The sequence below is a fragment of the Caretta caretta genome, chromosome 3, assembly GCF_965140235.1.
Source record: "Caretta caretta isolate rCarCar2 chromosome 3, rCarCar1.hap1, whole genome shotgun sequence".
Classification (NCBI taxonomy): Eukaryota; Metazoa; Chordata; order Testudines; family Cheloniidae; genus Caretta; species Caretta caretta.
Window position 1 is genome coordinate 99,802,240 of NC_134208.1, and position 19,092 is coordinate 99,821,331.

The 19,092-nt window shown below is 40.6% G+C and overlaps 1 protein-coding gene across 3 annotated transcripts in view; it reads right to left on the minus strand.

Moving 5' to 3' along the window:
* ARHGAP18 (Rho GTPase activating protein 18) overlaps nt 1-19,092 on the minus strand; it is a 124,097-nt gene that overhangs the window by 10,137 nt on the left and 94,868 nt on the right. For all 3 annotated transcript variants that reach the window (XM_048844601.2, XM_048844599.2, XM_048844600.2), the window contains exons 7-12: nt 16,175-16,266; nt 13,587-13,664; nt 11,170-11,329; nt 9,141-9,223; nt 7,270-7,476; nt 6,213-6,359 (exon numbers count right to left, since the gene is read on the minus strand). In XM_048844601.2, coding sequence (XP_048700558.1) covers nt 6,213-6,359; nt 7,270-7,476; nt 9,141-9,223; nt 11,170-11,329; nt 13,587-13,664; nt 16,175-16,266 — 767 coding nt within the window. The remainder of the gene's footprint in view (nt 1-6,212; nt 6,360-7,269; nt 7,477-9,140; nt 9,224-11,169; nt 11,330-13,586; nt 13,665-16,174; nt 16,267-19,092) is intronic.

Sequence of the window (19,092 nt, forward strand, 5' to 3'; positions counted from 1 at the left end):
TCAGGATACCCTACCTGTGGAGAGAGCGATCCTCAGCTGCACCTAGCCCATGTTCAATGCAGCTGATAGAAAAGAGGGAAGGCAAAAGTGGCTTTAAGATATCTTTCTCTTTCCCCATCTCTGAGGTTCATCATGGGATAAACTGGCCGCTACAAGTTACCTTGAGTGACACGGTGGGAGAGGCAACATCTTTTATTGGACCAACTTCTATCGGTGAGAGAGACAGAAGTTGGTACAATAAAATCTACTACCTCACTCACCTTGTCTCTAATATCCTAGGATTGACACCGCTACAACAACTTAGCATACAGCTAAGTTACCTTGGACCATTATGCAGCCAAGGACTGCTCTGTCCTGCCTGTGACATGATCCCTCTCTGCCCTGTAATGGCCCGTATGCCAAGAGGGATGGGATAGTGGGTGACATAAAACTGGTTATGTCACCTAAGGGTTTTCCTACCTCGAGGAAGCCCCCAGTTGTCTGACTAAAGCAGATTTCAAGTCCAGCTTGGTCCTTGCACCATAACAGTAAGGAGACTTAACCAGAGCCATGGATCTGGCCCACACAGCTGTAAATATGGATGTTTTGGAAAGCAAATAACCCTCAGGAGCTTATAAGAAGTAGTCATTAAAGCAAAGCCTGTCTAACACTTAAGTCCTACTTAGCCCCTATTCTGAGAGTGGAACTTAAATGGTGCATAGGGCATATGCTCTGCAGAAAGGTGAAGATAATCCACCACATGCAGGCCATAGATAAAAAAGCCACTTAGATAAAAAAGCCACTACTGCCATTTAGAAACTATCCTGCACATATTAAGGTAATTTTAAAATTATAGGGTTAACTTATAACCCACACACTGACTTCTGTGGGACTGCCTGGTATGTAAATTGTGTAGACGTTAGCCCCATTTATTTGGAAGTCTAATGCTGCAAACAAGGAAACAGATGGACAATTAAAGATGTGCTCCTGAGAATCCTGAAATCTCAATATTCTACAGTTATCTCAGTTATTTCAGTATTCTAAAGAACAAGTCCAGACATATCACTACATGAAATGCCTTCTTGCAATCAGGAGCTATACATTACAATCACAAGTCTGAATAATATAAGATACCCAAATATGAATACTGTGCTTCCCTGCATCAAATATTATGGAATGCCTTCTACAGGTAAAAAGGATTTATGAAATAAACTGAAATTAGATTTTTCAGTAACCCTATATAGAGCCTTTTCAGACTTAAAGCTGATGCTTGAAATAATACAAGCATATTTACAGCTGGGTTATGATCCGTTACATGAAACCTCAGTCCTAATTCTTAAATGGCCTGGGAGGGGCAGGGGGTGAGAGACAGATGTTTTTGACTGTAAATGCTCAGTGCCACCAAATTACATCAGTTAAAAATAAAAAAGATCTAAAAATATTGTTTGATTTAACTACTTCACTATATTCTGCTGCATTTTCTGTATTGCAGCAGATGATGGCAACATTCCTTGAGGTGCCAACATCCTAATTGTACTGAACTGTTTTCAAAGAATCTATATGCCATTAATCTTCCCATTTTAAATGATCAGTGTGAAGGAATTACATGTTAATGTTTGGCTATCTCCATTTTAAAAGATAAATAGATGGAAACAGATACACTGTTTGCGTGCGTATTTGGAAGGAAGGTTGAGTACTGTCTGAGGAATCAGTCTGTTTTGAAATTGTGTTCTGGTCAGAGATGTTTCAAATCCTGCATCAGCCCTCTGAATATGGGTAAGAAATGTTGAAAACCCTAGCCCCCATCTTGTAATACAGATGCAATGTTACAGAGTCTTTTACCTGAATGGAGTTCATTGTATACAAGGGTCTGCACTGATCCACTTGTTTGCAGGATCAAGACTAAGCTTTTGCCTAATGGCAGAAATGCAGTCAAATACTATGCCCCCCAAATGCCACTTCTGAGCCATTCTATACAGGACTTTGAAATGCTGATTTGTTAGTGCTACAACACTGATCCCAGAGCAACCATCTCTAGAGGTAACACTTTTGCAAAGAATGTCGCACAATGACCATTCTTCAGATAGGTTTCAGAGGAACAGCCGTGTTAGTCTGTATTCGCAAAAAGAAAAGGAGTACTTGTGGCACCTTAGAGACTAACCAATTTATTTGAGCATGAGCTGTAGCTCACGAAAGCTCATGCTCAAATAAATTGGTCATTCTTCAGATAGGTATTCTTGGGGTGACTGTATGGAGAGGACTTTAATATCCCAATATAACTAGTTACTGATATATTTCTACTTCCTAAATTATGGCTGACTTGCAAATACACCATCAGTTTTTTAATTCTGTGAAGAAGTGGACATCTAAGTTTAACTGGCAAGTTATTTCACCTACCTTTAAATGTCACATGTGTACTTCAACTTTTCCTGGCCTTAAAAAATCTCTAAATTACACAAATTAGGGGTTGTTTTCTTGGAAAAGTATATACTTCTCCGTTACATCACCTTGCAACAAATCCCCAGGGTTGTGATTTTGTACAAGATCATGGATTTTTATGTGTAATTCTTTTCAGCCTCTCTCCAGTTTGCCTGCCTGTTCTATTCCTGTGAGAAAATAGGGAACTGGTATACACATGAATCCTATGCTACAGTGTGCTGCGAGAAAACTAATACATTTCAGAAATCCTGTTACCCAAGACAAAAGAACAAAACAGACAGGAAGATCAGAGGGATGTTGCAACATACACATGTGGCATAAATCAAACAGTTGACAGGTCTAATTTTTGGCCTAATGGCCTTGATAAACTTGCTTACATTAGAAAACTGTAGTCCTTATGTATCAAAGCTTGCCCACAGCTACAAATGAAATAGGAAATCAGACAATTCAGGCCAGTGCAGTTTTACAGCCTTCCACAAGATGTCTCTAGCTCACTGAAATCTGGAATATGACCTCTGCTAAAGAAGATGATCTGTTCATAGTCATCCAAGCCCAATTTTTATTCATTATGATACAAGGGAATCACATATTTGGTGTTACTTGGTTGTGTGTTTAAAATACCTCTTGCCTTCAGAGGATCTCTTTCAGATGCATTAAATTTAATAAAGTAGATTTCACTGGTAAATAAACTAAAAAGTAAGTTATATTTAACTAATTGGAAATAATGATGCAACAGGTGTGTTTGAGTAAACACCCCACATTAAGATTGACAATCCAATTAGCAGATCCAATTTTTACAGACCAACAGGAAAAAAATTCTCCAAAAACCACATGCAATTTAAAATCATAATGTGTTTATGCTGAGTGGCTGTTACATTGAAATCTATCCTTAGCAATCACTTCTGGGACTGACAAAAATTGGTTGCTTAATGAAGATGGTGCTGTAATGAATATGAAGCCAAATTGTACTCTGTATCTGGGAATACAATGGGATGGAATATTAAGGCAGTGGAAACTTGGACAGATGAGTAGGGAGGAGTATAAAAATATTGCTCGAGCATGCAGGGGTGTAATCAGGAAGACCAAAACACAACTGGAGTTGCAGCTAGCAAGAAATGTGAAGGGTAACAAAAAGGGTTTTTACAGGTATGTTAGCAACAAGAAAAACATCAGGGAAAGTGTGAGACCCTTAATGAATGGGGGAGGCAACCTAGTAACAGATGATGTGGAAAAAGCTGAAGTACTCAATGCTTTTTTTGCCTCGGTCTTCACAGACAAGGTCAGCTCCCACACTGCTGTCGTGGGCAACCCAGTATGGGGAGGAGGTGAGCAGCCTTCAGTGGTGAAAGAACAGGTTAAGGACTATTTAGAAAAGCTGGACATGCACAAGTCCATGGGTCCAGATCTAATGCATCCGAGAGTGCTGAGGGAATTGGCTGATGTGATTGCAGAGCCATTGGCCATTATCTTTGAAAACTCGTGGTGATCAGAAGTGGTCCTGGACGATTGGAAAAAGGAAAATATAGTGCCCATCTTTAAAAAAGGGAAGAAGGAGAACCAGGGAACTACAGACCAGTCAGCTTCACCTCAGTCCCTGGAAAAATCATGGAGCATGTCCTCAGGGAAACCATTTTGAAGCATTTGGAGGAGAGGAAGGTGATCAGGAACAGTCAACATGGATTCACCAAGGGCAAGTCATTCACCAAGGGCAGACCAACCTGATTGCCTTCTATGATGAGATAACTGGCTCTGTGGATATGGGGAAAGCAGTGGACATGATATATCTTGACTTTAGCAAAGCTTTTGATACCATCTCCCACAGTATTCTTACCAGCAAGTTAAAAAAGTATGGATTGGATGAATGGACTATAAGATGGATAGAAAGCTGGCTAGATTGTTGGGCTCAACAGGCAGTGATCAACGGCTTGATGTCTAGTTGGCAGCCGGAATCAAGCGGAGTGCCCCAGGGGTCAGTCCTGGGGCTGGTTTTGTTCCACATCTGTATTAATTATCTGGATGATGGGATGGATTGCACCCACAGCAAGTTCACAGATGACACTAAGCTGGGGGGAGAATTAAATACACTGGAGGGTAGGGATAGGGTCCAGAGTGACCTAGACAAATTGGAGGATTGAGCCAAAAGAAATCTGATGGCTCAACAAGGACAAGTGCAGAGTCCTGCACTTAGGACAAAAGAATCCATGAATTGCTACAGGCTGGGGACCGACTGGCTAAGAAGCAGTTCTGCAGAAAAGGACCTGGGGATTACAGTGGACGAGAGGCTGGATATGAGCCAGCAGTGTGCCCTTGTTGCCATGAGGGCTAATGCATATTAGGCTGCATTAGTAGGAGCATTGCCAGCAGATCAAGGGAAGTGATTATTCCCCTCTATTCGGCACTGGTGAAGCCACATCTGGAGTATTGCATCCAGTTTTGGGGCCCCCACTATAGAAAGGATGTGGACAAATTGGAGAGAGTCCAGCGCAGGGCAACGAAAATGATCAGGGGGTTGGGGTACATGACATAAGAGGAGAGACTAAGGGAACTGCGCTTGTTTAGTCTGCAGAAGAGAAGAGTGAGTGGCGGATTTGATAGCAGCCTTCAACTACCTGAAGGGGGGTTCCCAAGACGGTGGAGCTCGGCTGTTCTCAGTGATGGCAGATGACAGAACAAAGAGCATTGGGGGAGGTCTAGGTTGGATATTAGGAAACTCTATTTCACTAGGAGAGTGGTGAAGAACTGGAATGGGTTACATAGGGAGGTGGTGGAATCTCCATCCTTAGAGGATTTTAAGGCCCAGCTTGACAAAGCCCTGGTTGGGATGATTTAGTTGGGGTTGGTCCTGCTTTGAGCAGGAGGTTGGATTAGATGACCTCCTGAGGTCTCTTCCAAACCTAATCTTCTATGATTCTATGACAGTAGTTTTATAAGAGTTGTTTTCTTCTACAGGTTCTACTTTATATTCAGTTACCTAACAACTTGACAATTTGTCTTCATCCCTGTTTTAAAGTTTTAAGTCTACTAGATTTAAAAAATCCCTTTCCTTTCCCCACCCAGATATAGTATTACAGTGCCTGACAGGTTTTTCACTGCTCTTGTTATTGGCTGTAAGTCAGTTGTGATCACATTCCAACATGACTACCATCTGACCTGGTAGTGTCAAGAACTGAATAATATGCACTACATAGAGTTGCTGAGTGTAGCTTCATATAAAGAAATTATTATAAAGAAGAATGTGGTGCATAGACTTTATGCTTTTGGTGGTGGCCTTCCACTGCACTCCTCTATGGTTCACCATCAATTAACATTGTGCTGGAACCACGACAATGTACCCAGAAAATTCAAAGAGCAGCAGAAAAGATATATTCTACCTGGAAATGCAATCAATTCTGTGCATATTCAGCAACAATCATAATATATATTTTGGGAAGTTTAACAGTCTTCAATTGAGTGTTTGTACTATTCGCTAAAAGATAATTATGAACACATGTTAAATGTTATTAGGATATATAAACACAAAGAAGAAGACAATACTTCAGGATGAGCTTTTCAGAAGTGTCCAGTGATTTTGTGTGCTTGTTTTTTTGAGTATCCAAACTGAAAAAACACCTGATTTTCACAGGATGGGTGCCTAGCACTTTCTGAAAAGCAGGTCCCTTTAAGGTGTGTCTAGTTGGACTCCCAAGAATTGAAAGTCACCTCTCAGTTACATCTAGGTAAATCAATTCACTTCATTCTAAGTAAAAGGAGAATTTGGCCCAATAACTATGATTTGACAAGAGCCTATTTCTTACATCATTGGGGCTCTTGTCTTGCTTTTCATGTTTTTCCTTGTCATAAGCCATCTTTTTCAGCAGTTTCTTCATAGCTTTGTCCTTTTTCTCCTTCTTCTGACATGCAGTGTTTTGTTTTCTCACTTGGTTGACAATAAATTTAGGAATCTGAAAGAATATACATCTTAATTAGTAACACACATATAACTTCCTTGAAATACTACACACCTACCAAAACTTTCTAAGAGACATGCTGTCAGATGGGACTTGCAAAAGCTAATATTTATTTCCAGTAACAAACACTCATAAACAATCTAAGGCCTTGACCCCACATTTGGGATCTGCTAGAGTTGAAATTAGTGGGGCTATTTAAGGAGTAAGGTCTCAACATGAGTATGAGTGGCAGAACTGGGCCCTCACATAGTGTTTCTACTTCCCTGAATCAAAAAATATTAAACAAGGAATCTGTATTACAGATTTTGCCCCATAATAATTCTGTAAGTGTGAGACAGTTGGAGGAGACTGGAGATTTTTTAAGGTAGCTAGTGGAAAACAAAGCCCCAAATTTCACAGGGATGAGCTACATCCTGCTTGTAGGTCTTTCATGGGGACTGTCATGACACAACTAATTTTCTCAAAGGACAATGACACGCCCTATACAGAAATAAATTTCAAAACAGGAGACAAAGATCTTGAGGTTGAAAAGAGAAAACTACTCATGAGATAGGTCATTGTTATAGACTATACACAGGCATCCCAGAAGACTTATCTTTGAGATCAGGTATTCTACATAGATATATAGTCTATATCTCACATTAATAGTAAGACTGAAAAAATCTAATTTTGCTCTCATCTACAATGGTTTTACCATTGGTGTAACTTCACTGAGAATTACCCATCAGTTAGGGCCCAGCTGTGCCCTTTGCTGCCTCTCCCTTCCCCCCCCCCCCCCCCCCAGCATGTCAATCTCACCCCTGCATCGCTGGTAGGGGTTCAGATGCCTCCTTGTTCTTTGAAAGCAATGATGATTTGATTGTGATTTTGTAAAAATGCATATTTTTTTAAAGAACAAACTTACTGTCCAAAGAAGTTTTTGGTACTTAATCATAAAACGCATGACGTTTGCTGTTCCAGCAGCCATAACAAACTCGCTTTGTTCAATAGTCTTTGAGCCTAACCCATGAAACGTGAAGAGATTTGGGGCCATCACCATTGCAACATTATTTAGTGTCATTTTATTTTTATCTCGATGATCAATTACCCTTTGGAGGAATTCAAGCAGTATCTGAAACGAAAGAAGCACTTGAAGGCAAGTTCTGCACGTGAAAAAATCATATGGAGTGAAGCTTCATGTTATGTATTCTTTGAAAAGGCTTTTTATGTTCTTGTTAAAAAAAAAGTTTATAAAAAAAAAAGCAAACGATGGAAAGTGCAGATGTGTTTACTGATGAGGTCAAACCCTGACTTAGAGCTGAGAGTGTGAAGAAGTAAATCATTCTTCATTCTACCTTAGCTTTGGGGTAAAATTTTCAAAGGGATCTAAGGGTATGTCTACACTGCAATTAGACACAGGCCGCTGGCCCGTGCCAGCTGACTTAGGTTCATGGGGCTCGGGCTAGGGGGCTGTTTAACTGCAGTGTAGACATTTGGGCTCAGTCTGGTGCCCGGGCTCTGGGACCCGAAGCTGTGCTGAAACCCATCTTTATTTACTCCAGTCATGCAGACCACAGAGGAGTAGAGCAGTGCTCTGTGAACCACAGGTAGTCAGTGGAACTGCTTCTGTCTCAGGGACAAAGCACCTGCCAGTCTCTAAGCAATGACACTTTCAGCTATTTCTAGCCCAGCCTCTGTGCATTTCCAGTGGTGTTTTTGTCAAACTAGACTGAAAAAAAAACACCTATCCAAGCAACTCTGCACCATATACAGCTCTTCTAAAATTTTTCTTTGTCTGGTGCAATCTCAACAGTCACCAAAACCAAAGCTTCGCAGAGGAAAACAGAACCAAACAGCAAAGTGATCTGGAAGGTTTAGAGCAATGGGGGCAGTTGGTATCCAGGGGAAATCCTAATTCACAGAAGGGGAACATAAACAGTACAGATAAAAAATTGGGATATAGTCAAACAACCCCACCCATCACATTCAAGTGAGTTTATTTCCTTTTTATCTCCATGATATTCTAAAATAGTTTTTGCCATGTAAACCAGCAACAGCTGCTGCAGAAAAGGTACTGAATTGGGATTGTGATTAGGAAGTTTGAAGGAGAGGTGGTTCATTACAAGATTATTATTATTAGAATCTCTGGTAAAATTTTCAGAAGTACTTAAGGCCCAGATTTTTAAAGGTATTTAGATTGTAACACCTAATTGATTTAAGAGCCCAAGTCTCATTTTCAAAAGTGACTTGGGCACTTTAGGACTCTAAGTCCCGCAGAATTTCAGTGAGACGAAAGGTATGCCTTCACTGCAATCTGAGGTGCAATTACACCTCAGATAGACATACCCACGTTAGCGTGACCAAAAATAGTTGTGTAGATGCAGATGAACTTCAGTGTGACGTCTACAAGCCAACCAAGGGCAGTGGCTACCTACTTGCATTGCTGAAGCCTGCACCACAGCATCTACACTGCGATTCTTGGCCTTGCTTGCTAGGGTAAAGCTAGCGCAGGTATGTTCACCCAAGCTGCAATCACGTCTGGGACGGCAGTGTAGACATAACCTTGGACTCCTAAGTGCTCAAGTCACTTGTGAAAATGAAACTTAGATTTTTGAGTCACTTACACACTTTTGAAAATTTTATTCTCTGTCTTAAGTTACCGCAAATATGAAAAAAGTAACAACCAGTTAGTTAAAATGTTAAAAGGTACTTGAACTTTTCACAATAGGTACATAAAAAATAAGCTCACTTTTCTAATGCATACTTTGTTTTTAAAAAGTGAATAACCAATCTAACCTTCAAAGTGTCTCTGTTTGCTTCAGGTAGGAGTAGTACCAGAAGATTCAATGCTTGCAGTTGATGCTTCTTAGTTGGAAGATCTGCCAAGGAAGCATATACATCTCACTTCTTTAAAAGTTTTATTTTTTTCCTCCAAAAAAAGCATGATTTTAAGTTAAATTTTCTTGTAAAATGTCAAGTTTATCCTGTTCATAGATTTTCTACGTAATGTTGACGAGCAACAGCAGTTGCAGCAGTGACCCAGCAGTGATAACAGTAGTGATAATAGCAGTATTGCAATGGTGTTGATAACTGTCATGATGATGTTCCTATTCTGTAACAATTGCACTTATTTTATTGTACATGAACCTGCAGAACAGACAGGCAAATTTAAAATAAATAGTTACGCAAACAAATGATCCTCTAGTCTATTTTGCACCATCATCCTTGGCATAAAACAGACTTATATGTTGTGGACCTAATCTAATCATGTGAGGATTCCTTGGATGTGGTAGAGCCATCATAGAGCTCCTATATGACCCTCTCCTGGCTGCCAGCATGGCTAGTGGAACAAGGACATGGACAGTGCCTTCTTAAAAAGAAAAGGAGGACTTGTGGCACCTTAGAGACTAACCAATTTATTTGAGCATGAGCTTTCTTAGTTCCCAGCAATTCCTGGTTGTTGGAACAGCCCCCCAAGGGGTAGTGGCAGCCCACACAAGTTAAAGCATCCCAGGGGCAACTCTAAGTTTCAACTAGGAACTGGCCTATAGCTCACTGTCTGCAGAATAAGGGGTGCACAAAGGTAGCTTAAACCCTTATCCTTACCCCCTCATGACTTTTGTGTCATGTGTGCTCTGCAATCTGGGCCACTTTCCTGTGACATGTGAAAAGATATCATGTGTGTGTGTTTCTCTCTCTTGCTCTCTCGACCCTTTGGGATCCTCTTAATGGCTTCCTCCAAAAGTGACCAGTTCTTCTGGTCCTGGACAACAGGAAATGGATTCATCTGAAACCTGTCAGAATCCCTCCTGCATTGGCTGGAGGATTTAATAAAAGAGGGGCTCCCCACGCCTGCTGGACTTCTAAGGAATTGCAAAATCAGTATCACACACTCTCTTTTTAAAGCAACTGATGTGTGTTCTTGCCCAGATTGCTGCTTTATTAGTCAATAGGCTACATTAGAGTAGATTCTCACAGTAACTGGCTGATTATTGGGGAACTGATGGCAATCAACAGCTCTGATTTTTTTTCTGGCAGATAGATACCAACTATCCTCCAAATATTAGCAGAAGCAGCATATTTTATCTTCTGGTTGATTTCCTGCTGAACTGTAACTTCCTCCCTGTTGCTTATTTAAAGAGAATGATCATTTATAAACTGCTACTACCTTAACTGTAGTTTTTTAGGGCTTGTTTCATTGAAACAGAGAGCTTGAGTTACCCCAGTCAAGCTAGCCTAGTTCCAGTGACGAGCAACCACACTGAAAAACAACACTTGTGCTACACCGAGTTATTGGCTCAGCAGATGGCAAGTTGCTATTCGAGCTACTGCATCCCCACTGCATTCCTAGCTCAGGTGTCAGCAGCACTTGAGCATCAACCCACATCTCCTGGACAAGCCAGCTAGCTCTAGCATAAAGCACCACTTAACTAAAGCTAGAGAATTCTGTGCATGGACGGGAGTCAGTTTTGGGGCAAAACTCGAATTCTAGCTCAAGCTAGCAGATAATGCCTTATAATTCACCTAGTGTTTCCCAAATACTATTATATAAATCTGAGTGTTTTCTTTCCCATGTGTGCTAATAAATGAATGTTCTGCGAAAAATGTCTCATTTGAACACCAGCCAATGAGCAACAGCCAATCTTTTCTAGACAGAATTAATCCTGTTACTATTTAATGTATTGTTCAGGCTCACATACTGTTCGTGAAAACGGTTTCACAGCAAAGGTGTATTTGTTGAGATAACTCCCTTCTCTGTGTTTAAGACGCTGCTGTTTGTGGTGTCGCCTCTGTAAATCTGAGACCCAGAAGGGACGCTGCTTACTCTGCACATGCTGGAAAGCTTTGAGATATTCCACAGTGAGCAGTGGCTGAGGCAGTTCTCGGATGAAGAGTTTTAAAAGACTTGCTGCATCATGTTGCTTTACACTTTCCCAGTTGAAAGTCCCTTCATAAAACTTTGCTTCCAGTTCTTGGCAAAGACTCTGAAAGATAGCAGAACAGAAAGTACCTTCAATGCGGAGTTTTATTCATGCTGGTGGAAGATTTGTGCATTTCCCATATAGCATCCTTTCCACCTTTGAAAAAAAGACATCTGAAATTATCATTCAAGCACCACCAGCTATTGCTACTTTGCTACAAAAAGATAAACTCTGGACCAGAAGTATTAGAAGTGTGCATCTCGCTAAAACCAAATGCTAATAGGCACCAGACAACATAGCTGTTCCCAGGGCACTGGCATACCCATAGGGCCAAATCCTGCAGTCCTTCCTCAGGTCATATAATACTTTGTTCAGGAAAGAGCCTGATAAGAGCCAGATAATTATGCAAGTTGAGACTCAAAGCGTCTCCTACCGATACCTTCTGCTGAGGCAAAGTTGGCCCCCTCTTCCTCTTGCAGCACAAGGAAATATCCAAACCTGTGGATGGCCTGACATCTGTGGAGAATCTCCAACCAATCATGAGGCATGTGCACAGATGTTCAAGTCCCGACTGAATGGCTCCCATGGGAGTTTTCACTAGTTTTGGAGCTTAAACCTGCCCTTGTTTTGAGCTGGGGATTGGGTTCTACAGCATGGAGAGTAAGCAGCATCTAGTAACACTGACTGCTTCAGCATTGTCTTATGCAGATATAACTGCGTGGTTCTAAGTGGGAAGGCTGCTTTAGTCATCACGACCCTTTGACAACCATACCGGAGAGTCTTCAGGGGGGATCAGAAGGAGTGGGAGCATATCACAGAGCTGCTGTTCCAGATTTGTGCCTCCTGCTTCAGATTTCACTCCATTAATTTCTTGGACTACTGGATGGCTTAGGAGACCTGGAGGCACCTGGGCACCAAGAAAAAGAATCCAGGACCCGACCAATCCAGGAGAGAGGAGAAGCCATTCCAGATGTGGGTGATAACAAGCACCAGGAAAAGGGAAGCACTTCAGCCACACCCTGGGGGAGGGACTATACATGTATATAAAAAGATTGCATTTTAGCAGACAGGCAAATGTGCTGCATAACAGATGAAATTTAAACTGTCCACCCTAAAGGAAAATTGCTATAGAATTTAAAAGGAAGCACCAACCCACACCATTATTTCCTTACTGGAGATTTTCTGTACCAGCCGATAGAATTCTAAAATTATTCTATAATTCTCTATTGATTTCTAGAGGATAATAAAATTTCAAAGAAACCACAGAGTACTATTTTCTGTTAAATTCTCTACTGTTTGGGTAAAACATTTATCATGCTCATTGTTTTACAAAAGCAATAGGTTCATTCAAAGGAGAAATTCTTCCACATGTTTGATCCTCATTATTTTTGCAGTTACTTAGTGAATGATCTCTTATCTGGAAACACTCCCCGGATTAAACAAAATAAAAAACAAACAAAATCACCCCCAAAATGTGAAACTGTTGGAAAGTGGAAACTAAGTATTAACCAAAGTCATGAAGCATCTTAGTTACTGGTAAATCAACAAAGCCAGTTTCCATAATATTCTTTTCCTTCAGTTGTTTCTAATGAAGCAGCTGTTGGACAAAGTTCTACATGACAGAGGCTGGCAGATATCTTGAGGCAGCTGAATCCATTTAAATGTTCTTTCTGTTTAGAATTTAAGGTTTCTTTAGACCATTCTTATAACAGGCCGCATCTTGGTGTAAATCATACCATGTATTTGGTTTTCTGCATTAAAGCAAATACTGAGTTATGGTTTGTGTGTAGTTGGTAGTCACTCTGTAATGTGAACAGAGACTGTGAATAGTGACCTGAGCAGTTAGTAATGCTATTTGTAGAGATAATGGGAGAGATTCTCTATGCAATTTGGCTGTGTAGTACTATTCTACAAGTTGAATCTCGCCCTTAAAATGACCTAATTAGGCCAGGGAATATTATCCTCCAGTGGCATACAGCCTACATAGCAGCCCACTAGTCATCTGGCTCAGGGGGCTCACCTGGTTCAGGTGCAGACAAAGAGGTTGGAAACCTTGTGAGAACAATTCATGAGATTTTGGCACAGCAGAATCTGAACCTTAGCTTTGATTCAGCCTCAAACCTGACCTCCTGACCTCTTCCCCAAATGTAATCTGGATCAAAATACCATCTCCTTGGCTAGTTTAAATCAAATCGGTTTGTATGTAGTTTTATTAAGATTTCATTGCCAATCTCGCCATTATAAAAGTGTTAACAAGACAAAAGTAAAAACAGCAAATGAGTCTAGACTTTCAGGGTTTTGAGTCCATGCAATATTTTACCTTTACTCTTGCTGCTACTCCTGGTATTCGAAGAAGTCCTTCTGTATCCAATCTTGCCTCTTCTATCTGAGAAATCAGCTGTCAATAAACAGAACCAAGCTGCATGAAGCCAACGTGCGAATTAAAACGTTACTGGGAGATAAATATAGAACAGTGAAATCTGTTTTTGAATACAAATGATTGCAAAGTGGATTATCATGGATATAATTATATGTGTCCTACAAGGAACACCTGATACTGCTCCTTTATTTTTCATGTACACTATTAAGCATTTTTTTAAAAGGGAAAATGTAAAGACAACACTTTCTACAGAGATAGGGAATTATTCAGATTTCAAAAGTAAACCACCAATTGCTTATCACACTAAAAATCTGCACTAATAAAAACTATTTACTGTAGTACGAAAGACTCTATATTAACTTCCATGTACACTGTCATTTACCACTTTACCAAGGAAGATCTAAGAGCTTGCAATCACTGAAAAGGCTTCAGGTTTACTAATACTGATGGACTCATAACAGACTCAAATGAATTGCTAATCCTATGCATGGCTTAGATGAACTAGAACAATCACTGTAAAAGATTTATACTATATATCATGTATGTGACTGATATGGCAATTTCCTGCAAGATTCTTGGAAGACCTTCTTGTGTTAAGTTTATGTATTATTTTGGGCTGGGATTATATGTAACCTCTCTAGGGGGGAGATGTGATAGATGTGATACCTAAGAGTTCAGAAGACAATACTGAAAATGTGTCTGACAAGTATGGACTTTTTGGACAATAAATATGAAGTGGATTTCCTGGGAAATCCCTAGGGAGAGGTTAATGCAAATTCTCCAACTCCTATTATGCAAAAACCCAGCCTGTTGAAGCTATGCCTGAGGAGAAGGTCACTGTCTACCTATTACCTGTTACAGAAGGCCAGGACCCAAGGCCTGAGCTGTATAAAGAAATGGTTCATCTGCCCAGCCTCTGTTCTGGTTCTGGATGTAAGATGGATGAAGTCATAACCATGGAGGAAACCTAGTTGTGGGTGTTTAAGGTTGGAGTTGGGGTGACCTCTGGTAAGCTTTCCAGGATGTTTTATTGTTTTAATGTTTTCTCTGTAACGCTCTTACCATAAGAATAAATGTGGTTGCTTAGAAGGAGCTGTGCAGTAACTTAACTTGTAACTACGGGCAATACACTGGGCATAGCTCTTGGAGAGAAAACAAAGTGGAGGAGCTGGCCTGTTAGGCAGTCTGGCTTGCTGGGGTATCACAGTATAGGTCAGGGAGCGGTGCAGCCTTATATCTGCGGTCAGAGGGGAGTGAGATGCAGGATTCCACTCAGGGGAGGTGATGGCTAGAGTCAGAAGCCTTTCAGTGGGCTTTTTACAATTTTTACAAAATTGATGCCTATTTTAAAAAAATCTTCCTGTTGAATTGGTTTGTTTCAGTGATGTGCAACCAATGTTTTAAAATGCCTGAAAATGTTCTCTCTTAATTTGTTATGAACCCCCAAGTCCAGTAGTGGATGTGATGCAGAAATGAGAAGGGAGAAATGGAAAATCCATTCACATATTTCCCCATTTAAACAAAAAAATATTATAATCAAGATGAGATCACACAGCAAATAAATTAAGTATATTTGCTAGAAATGTTTATGTAGAACTTTCTTCCTGAAAAACTATACTGAATATATTGATGGTATAGTGTAGTGACCAGTATATGTCATTTGTAGTGGAGTAGGGTGAAGACCTATTTGGAGGATGTGGGGACTTTCTTTTTCTTTTTTTATTACTGTCCATTTGGTACAATCTTGTCCACATCAAAGGTAAAAAAATTGTTCTTCAGAAGTGTGTTTTGGTTTGGTTTGGGTTTTTATAGTCCCTAAGATGTCATTTCTGGCACGAATGATGTAGCAGTAGTGCCTTGAGAGGGATAGGAAATAACTAGAAGTTTCCTTTTGATTTGGTGGGAGAAAATAATAAAAAAGCTCTCAAAAACCTCTAAAAGGCCTCTCCAGAACTTCAATGATTTGTCTTGAAAAATAACGGCCTATTCTCCTATGATTTCATTTCTACAACTCCTGCTAAACAGAATTTGGCCTGGAATGGTGTTAGACTTTGGACATCTGGTTTCACGGGCTTACTAGTAAACCCTGACCAAATCATGGCTGAGTTAATACACTTTAGTAATGTATTTTTCTAATAATAATTCACTAGATGTCCTAATTAATTACTCTGCTCTAGCACTGGAGCATGCCAATGGCAATTCACAATACTTCTAATGTAAACAACTTATAATTAGTTGCTGAATTGTATTCTCTATTTCACTAACTCCACTAAAGTAAGTTAGTGGAGTAGAGAACTGTACAAAGGCCATTTATCCAATTTAGTGCATTAATAGTACAAAGCACCGCCCTTAATAAAAGCTACAAGTCCCTTCTAATGGAGTTGAATGCTACATTTGAGGTTCACAGTACAGAGATAGTATGTCACTGTAAAAACTTGATTATAGTGAGCATATGAATCCAGGACAAATGCTATCACTTCTGGAATCCAGTAGGTTTGTAACAAACGGACTTGTTCATGCCTACTCACTTTGTGAAAGATCAGTGGTATCCTGGTGCCTGGTACTTTCTTCTGATCCTGTTCCAGCAAAACTGACAGTGGGACACCAAAAAGACCAGAGTCTACACAAAGAAAAAAAATAGAGACACTATCCACATCTGCTTCAATACATGAGATAAGTGGCACAAAACACATTTTCAAAGAGATAAGCCCATTCAATACATTCAGAGCCATTGGCCTTCTCTTCAGCATATCTGAATGTCTTCATCAATCAAGTAATTCAGAGGATGATTAAACAAAGCACTTGGCTAAAAGCAAAGCACTCGTTCATCTCCTCCTTCACCCATAAATGAGGAGTCCTCTGTTTTACCTTCAAATTGCCATCCACACATTCTGCAAGTACAGTGAAGGAAAATGCATAAATGAACCATCTGCATGATTCTGATTTGTGGAAAACTGTGGTGTTGATGACCCAGAGATGCAGATCTTTATCACTCAATACAAGTTTAGATGCAAATGGCCTGAGTAAGCTTCCCAAGAATTTGGCTGCTAAAATGAAATAGATGTAATTATAATCCACTTTTACTCTAAACAGTTCTCCCTCTGTGTTTTGAAAGAAGAGCTAGTTAGCATTCATTGTGCTTTTTTGCATCCTATAGTGTAAATTGGTTGACAGTGCATCTCAAAAAAGGAATTTTTTTATATGAAAATTAAAGCCAAGTCTTGTTCTATGCTCATTGTAAGCCCTGGTTAAAAAATGGCCATTACCTCATGTTATCTAACTTTACATTACTATATGGTCTTATATTTTTATGGTAAGAGTGCTCTGCCTTAGATAAATACTAATCAGAAGTGAATGGTTTCTGAGAGAGGTACACTGGCAAATTATTGAACCTTAAAGATTTGTGTCTTGTAACTACTCTGCTGGGATAAGGTTAATGGTCGTTTTTCTGGAACTGTGTATAGAACAGTGGTACAAGGTAGGTGAGGTAATATCTTTTATTGGACCAACTTCTGTTAGTGGAAGAAACAAGCATTTAAGCTTCACAGATGTCTTCCTCAGGTTGGAAGAAGATAATCAGCATTTCCCAGCCTAAATACAAGGTGAGAAAGATGGTTAAGCATAAGGGGTTCACACATGCTGTAGAAGACGATTTAAAATGAAACAAGCAATTAAGAGCTAGCAAATAGTAGGGTGTGTTGCAAATTGTTGTAATAAGCCATAAAACCAGTGTCTCTGTTAAGTCCATGGTTTTTAGAGTCTAGCAAAGTTATGAATTTAAGTTCCCAGGGACATCTTTTTGAAGGTGTTGTGCGGGTTTCCTTTGAGAACTAGGACTGAGAAGTCAGCTACGGAGTGACTGCTTTGGGAACAGTGTTCACCCCCGGGTGATAGGGTGTCTTTGTTTTTTTATCATTTTCCTGTGTAAGTTCATTCAAAAGCATAGCGATTACCTGGTTTTACCCTCGTAGTTGTTGTTGGGGCATTTGATACCCTGGATGAGGTACACCACAGGTTGTAATAGGCTGTGTTTGCCAGAAGCTGGGAATGGGTGGCAGGGGATGGATCACTTGACGATTACCTGTTCTGTTCATTCCCTCCGGGGCACCTGGCATTGGCCACTGTTGGCAGACAGGATACTGGGCTTAGATGGACCTTTGGTCTGACCCAGTAGAGCCATTCTTATGTTCTTATGTGTAGCAATTCCAACACACAAATCTTTAAGATTCAATAATTTGCCAGTGTACCTCTCTCAAACACCATTCACTCTGATTAATATTTATCTAAGGCAGAGCAGTCCTATCATAAACATATAGGCCCATACAGCAATGTAAAAATAGATGAGATGAGATAATGGCCATTTTTAACCAGGGCTTACAAAGAATACGGAACAAGACTTGGCTTTAATCTTCATATAAAAACATGCCTTTTTCGAGATGCACTATAATCACATGGATCTAAAAAAGTGTGTTGTGGGGGGTATTGATCATCATAGCAGTGGAGATATGTCTGCAGGTTTTGTATCTGTTGTTCTCACAGCATCTGGTTTCACTTTGAGTTGGTGTGTCCTGGTCTGTGGGGAGCTTGCTTCTGATAATGAGCTGGGCAAGGCTCGGGGATTGTTTGAAGACCAGAAGAGGGGGTCCAGGAAAATTTCTTTCAGGATGTGGTTCCCATCAAATATAGGTTGCAATTGTTTGATGACACCCTGTATGGGTTCTCGTGTGGAGGTTTTTTTCTGTACTGATGCAGGTTCTCCCAGGCATTTGGGTTGCCCATTCTATCATATGGTATATATCTACTTCTCTGGTGCAGTATTGTTGTTTAGTGAAGGCGGTTTTTAGTGGTTTTAGGTGTGAATATAGAACCATGATATCACCTCTAATGTCAACAATAAGTGTCAAATGAGCCACTATAAGGCAGAGGTGGGCAAACTATGGTCCTCGGGCCACATCCGGCCCACGGGACCATCCTGCCCAGCCCCGAACTCCTGGCCCGGGAGGAAAGGAGTACTAGTGGCACCTCAGAGACTAACCAATTTATCTGAGCATAAGCTTTCGTGAGCTACAGCTCACTTCATCGGATGCATTCAGTGGAAAATACAGTGAGGAGATTGTATTTTCCACTGAATGCATCCGATGAAGTGAGCTGTAGCTCACGAAAGCTTATGCTCAGATAAATTGGTTAGTCTCTGAGGTGCCACTAGTACTCCTTTTCTTTTTGCGAATACAGACTAACACGGCTGCTACTCTGAAACATGGCCCGGGAGGCTAGCCCGGCCCCACTCCCGCAGCCTCAGCTTACTGCGCCACAGGCACAATGCTCTGGGTGGCGGGGCTGGAGCTCCTGGGGCAGCGCAGCTGCAGAGCCGTGGCCTGATCCGGTGCTCTGTGCTGCGCGGCTGCCTGTCCTGGTGCAGCTGCGCCACCAGCCACCGGTGCTCCAG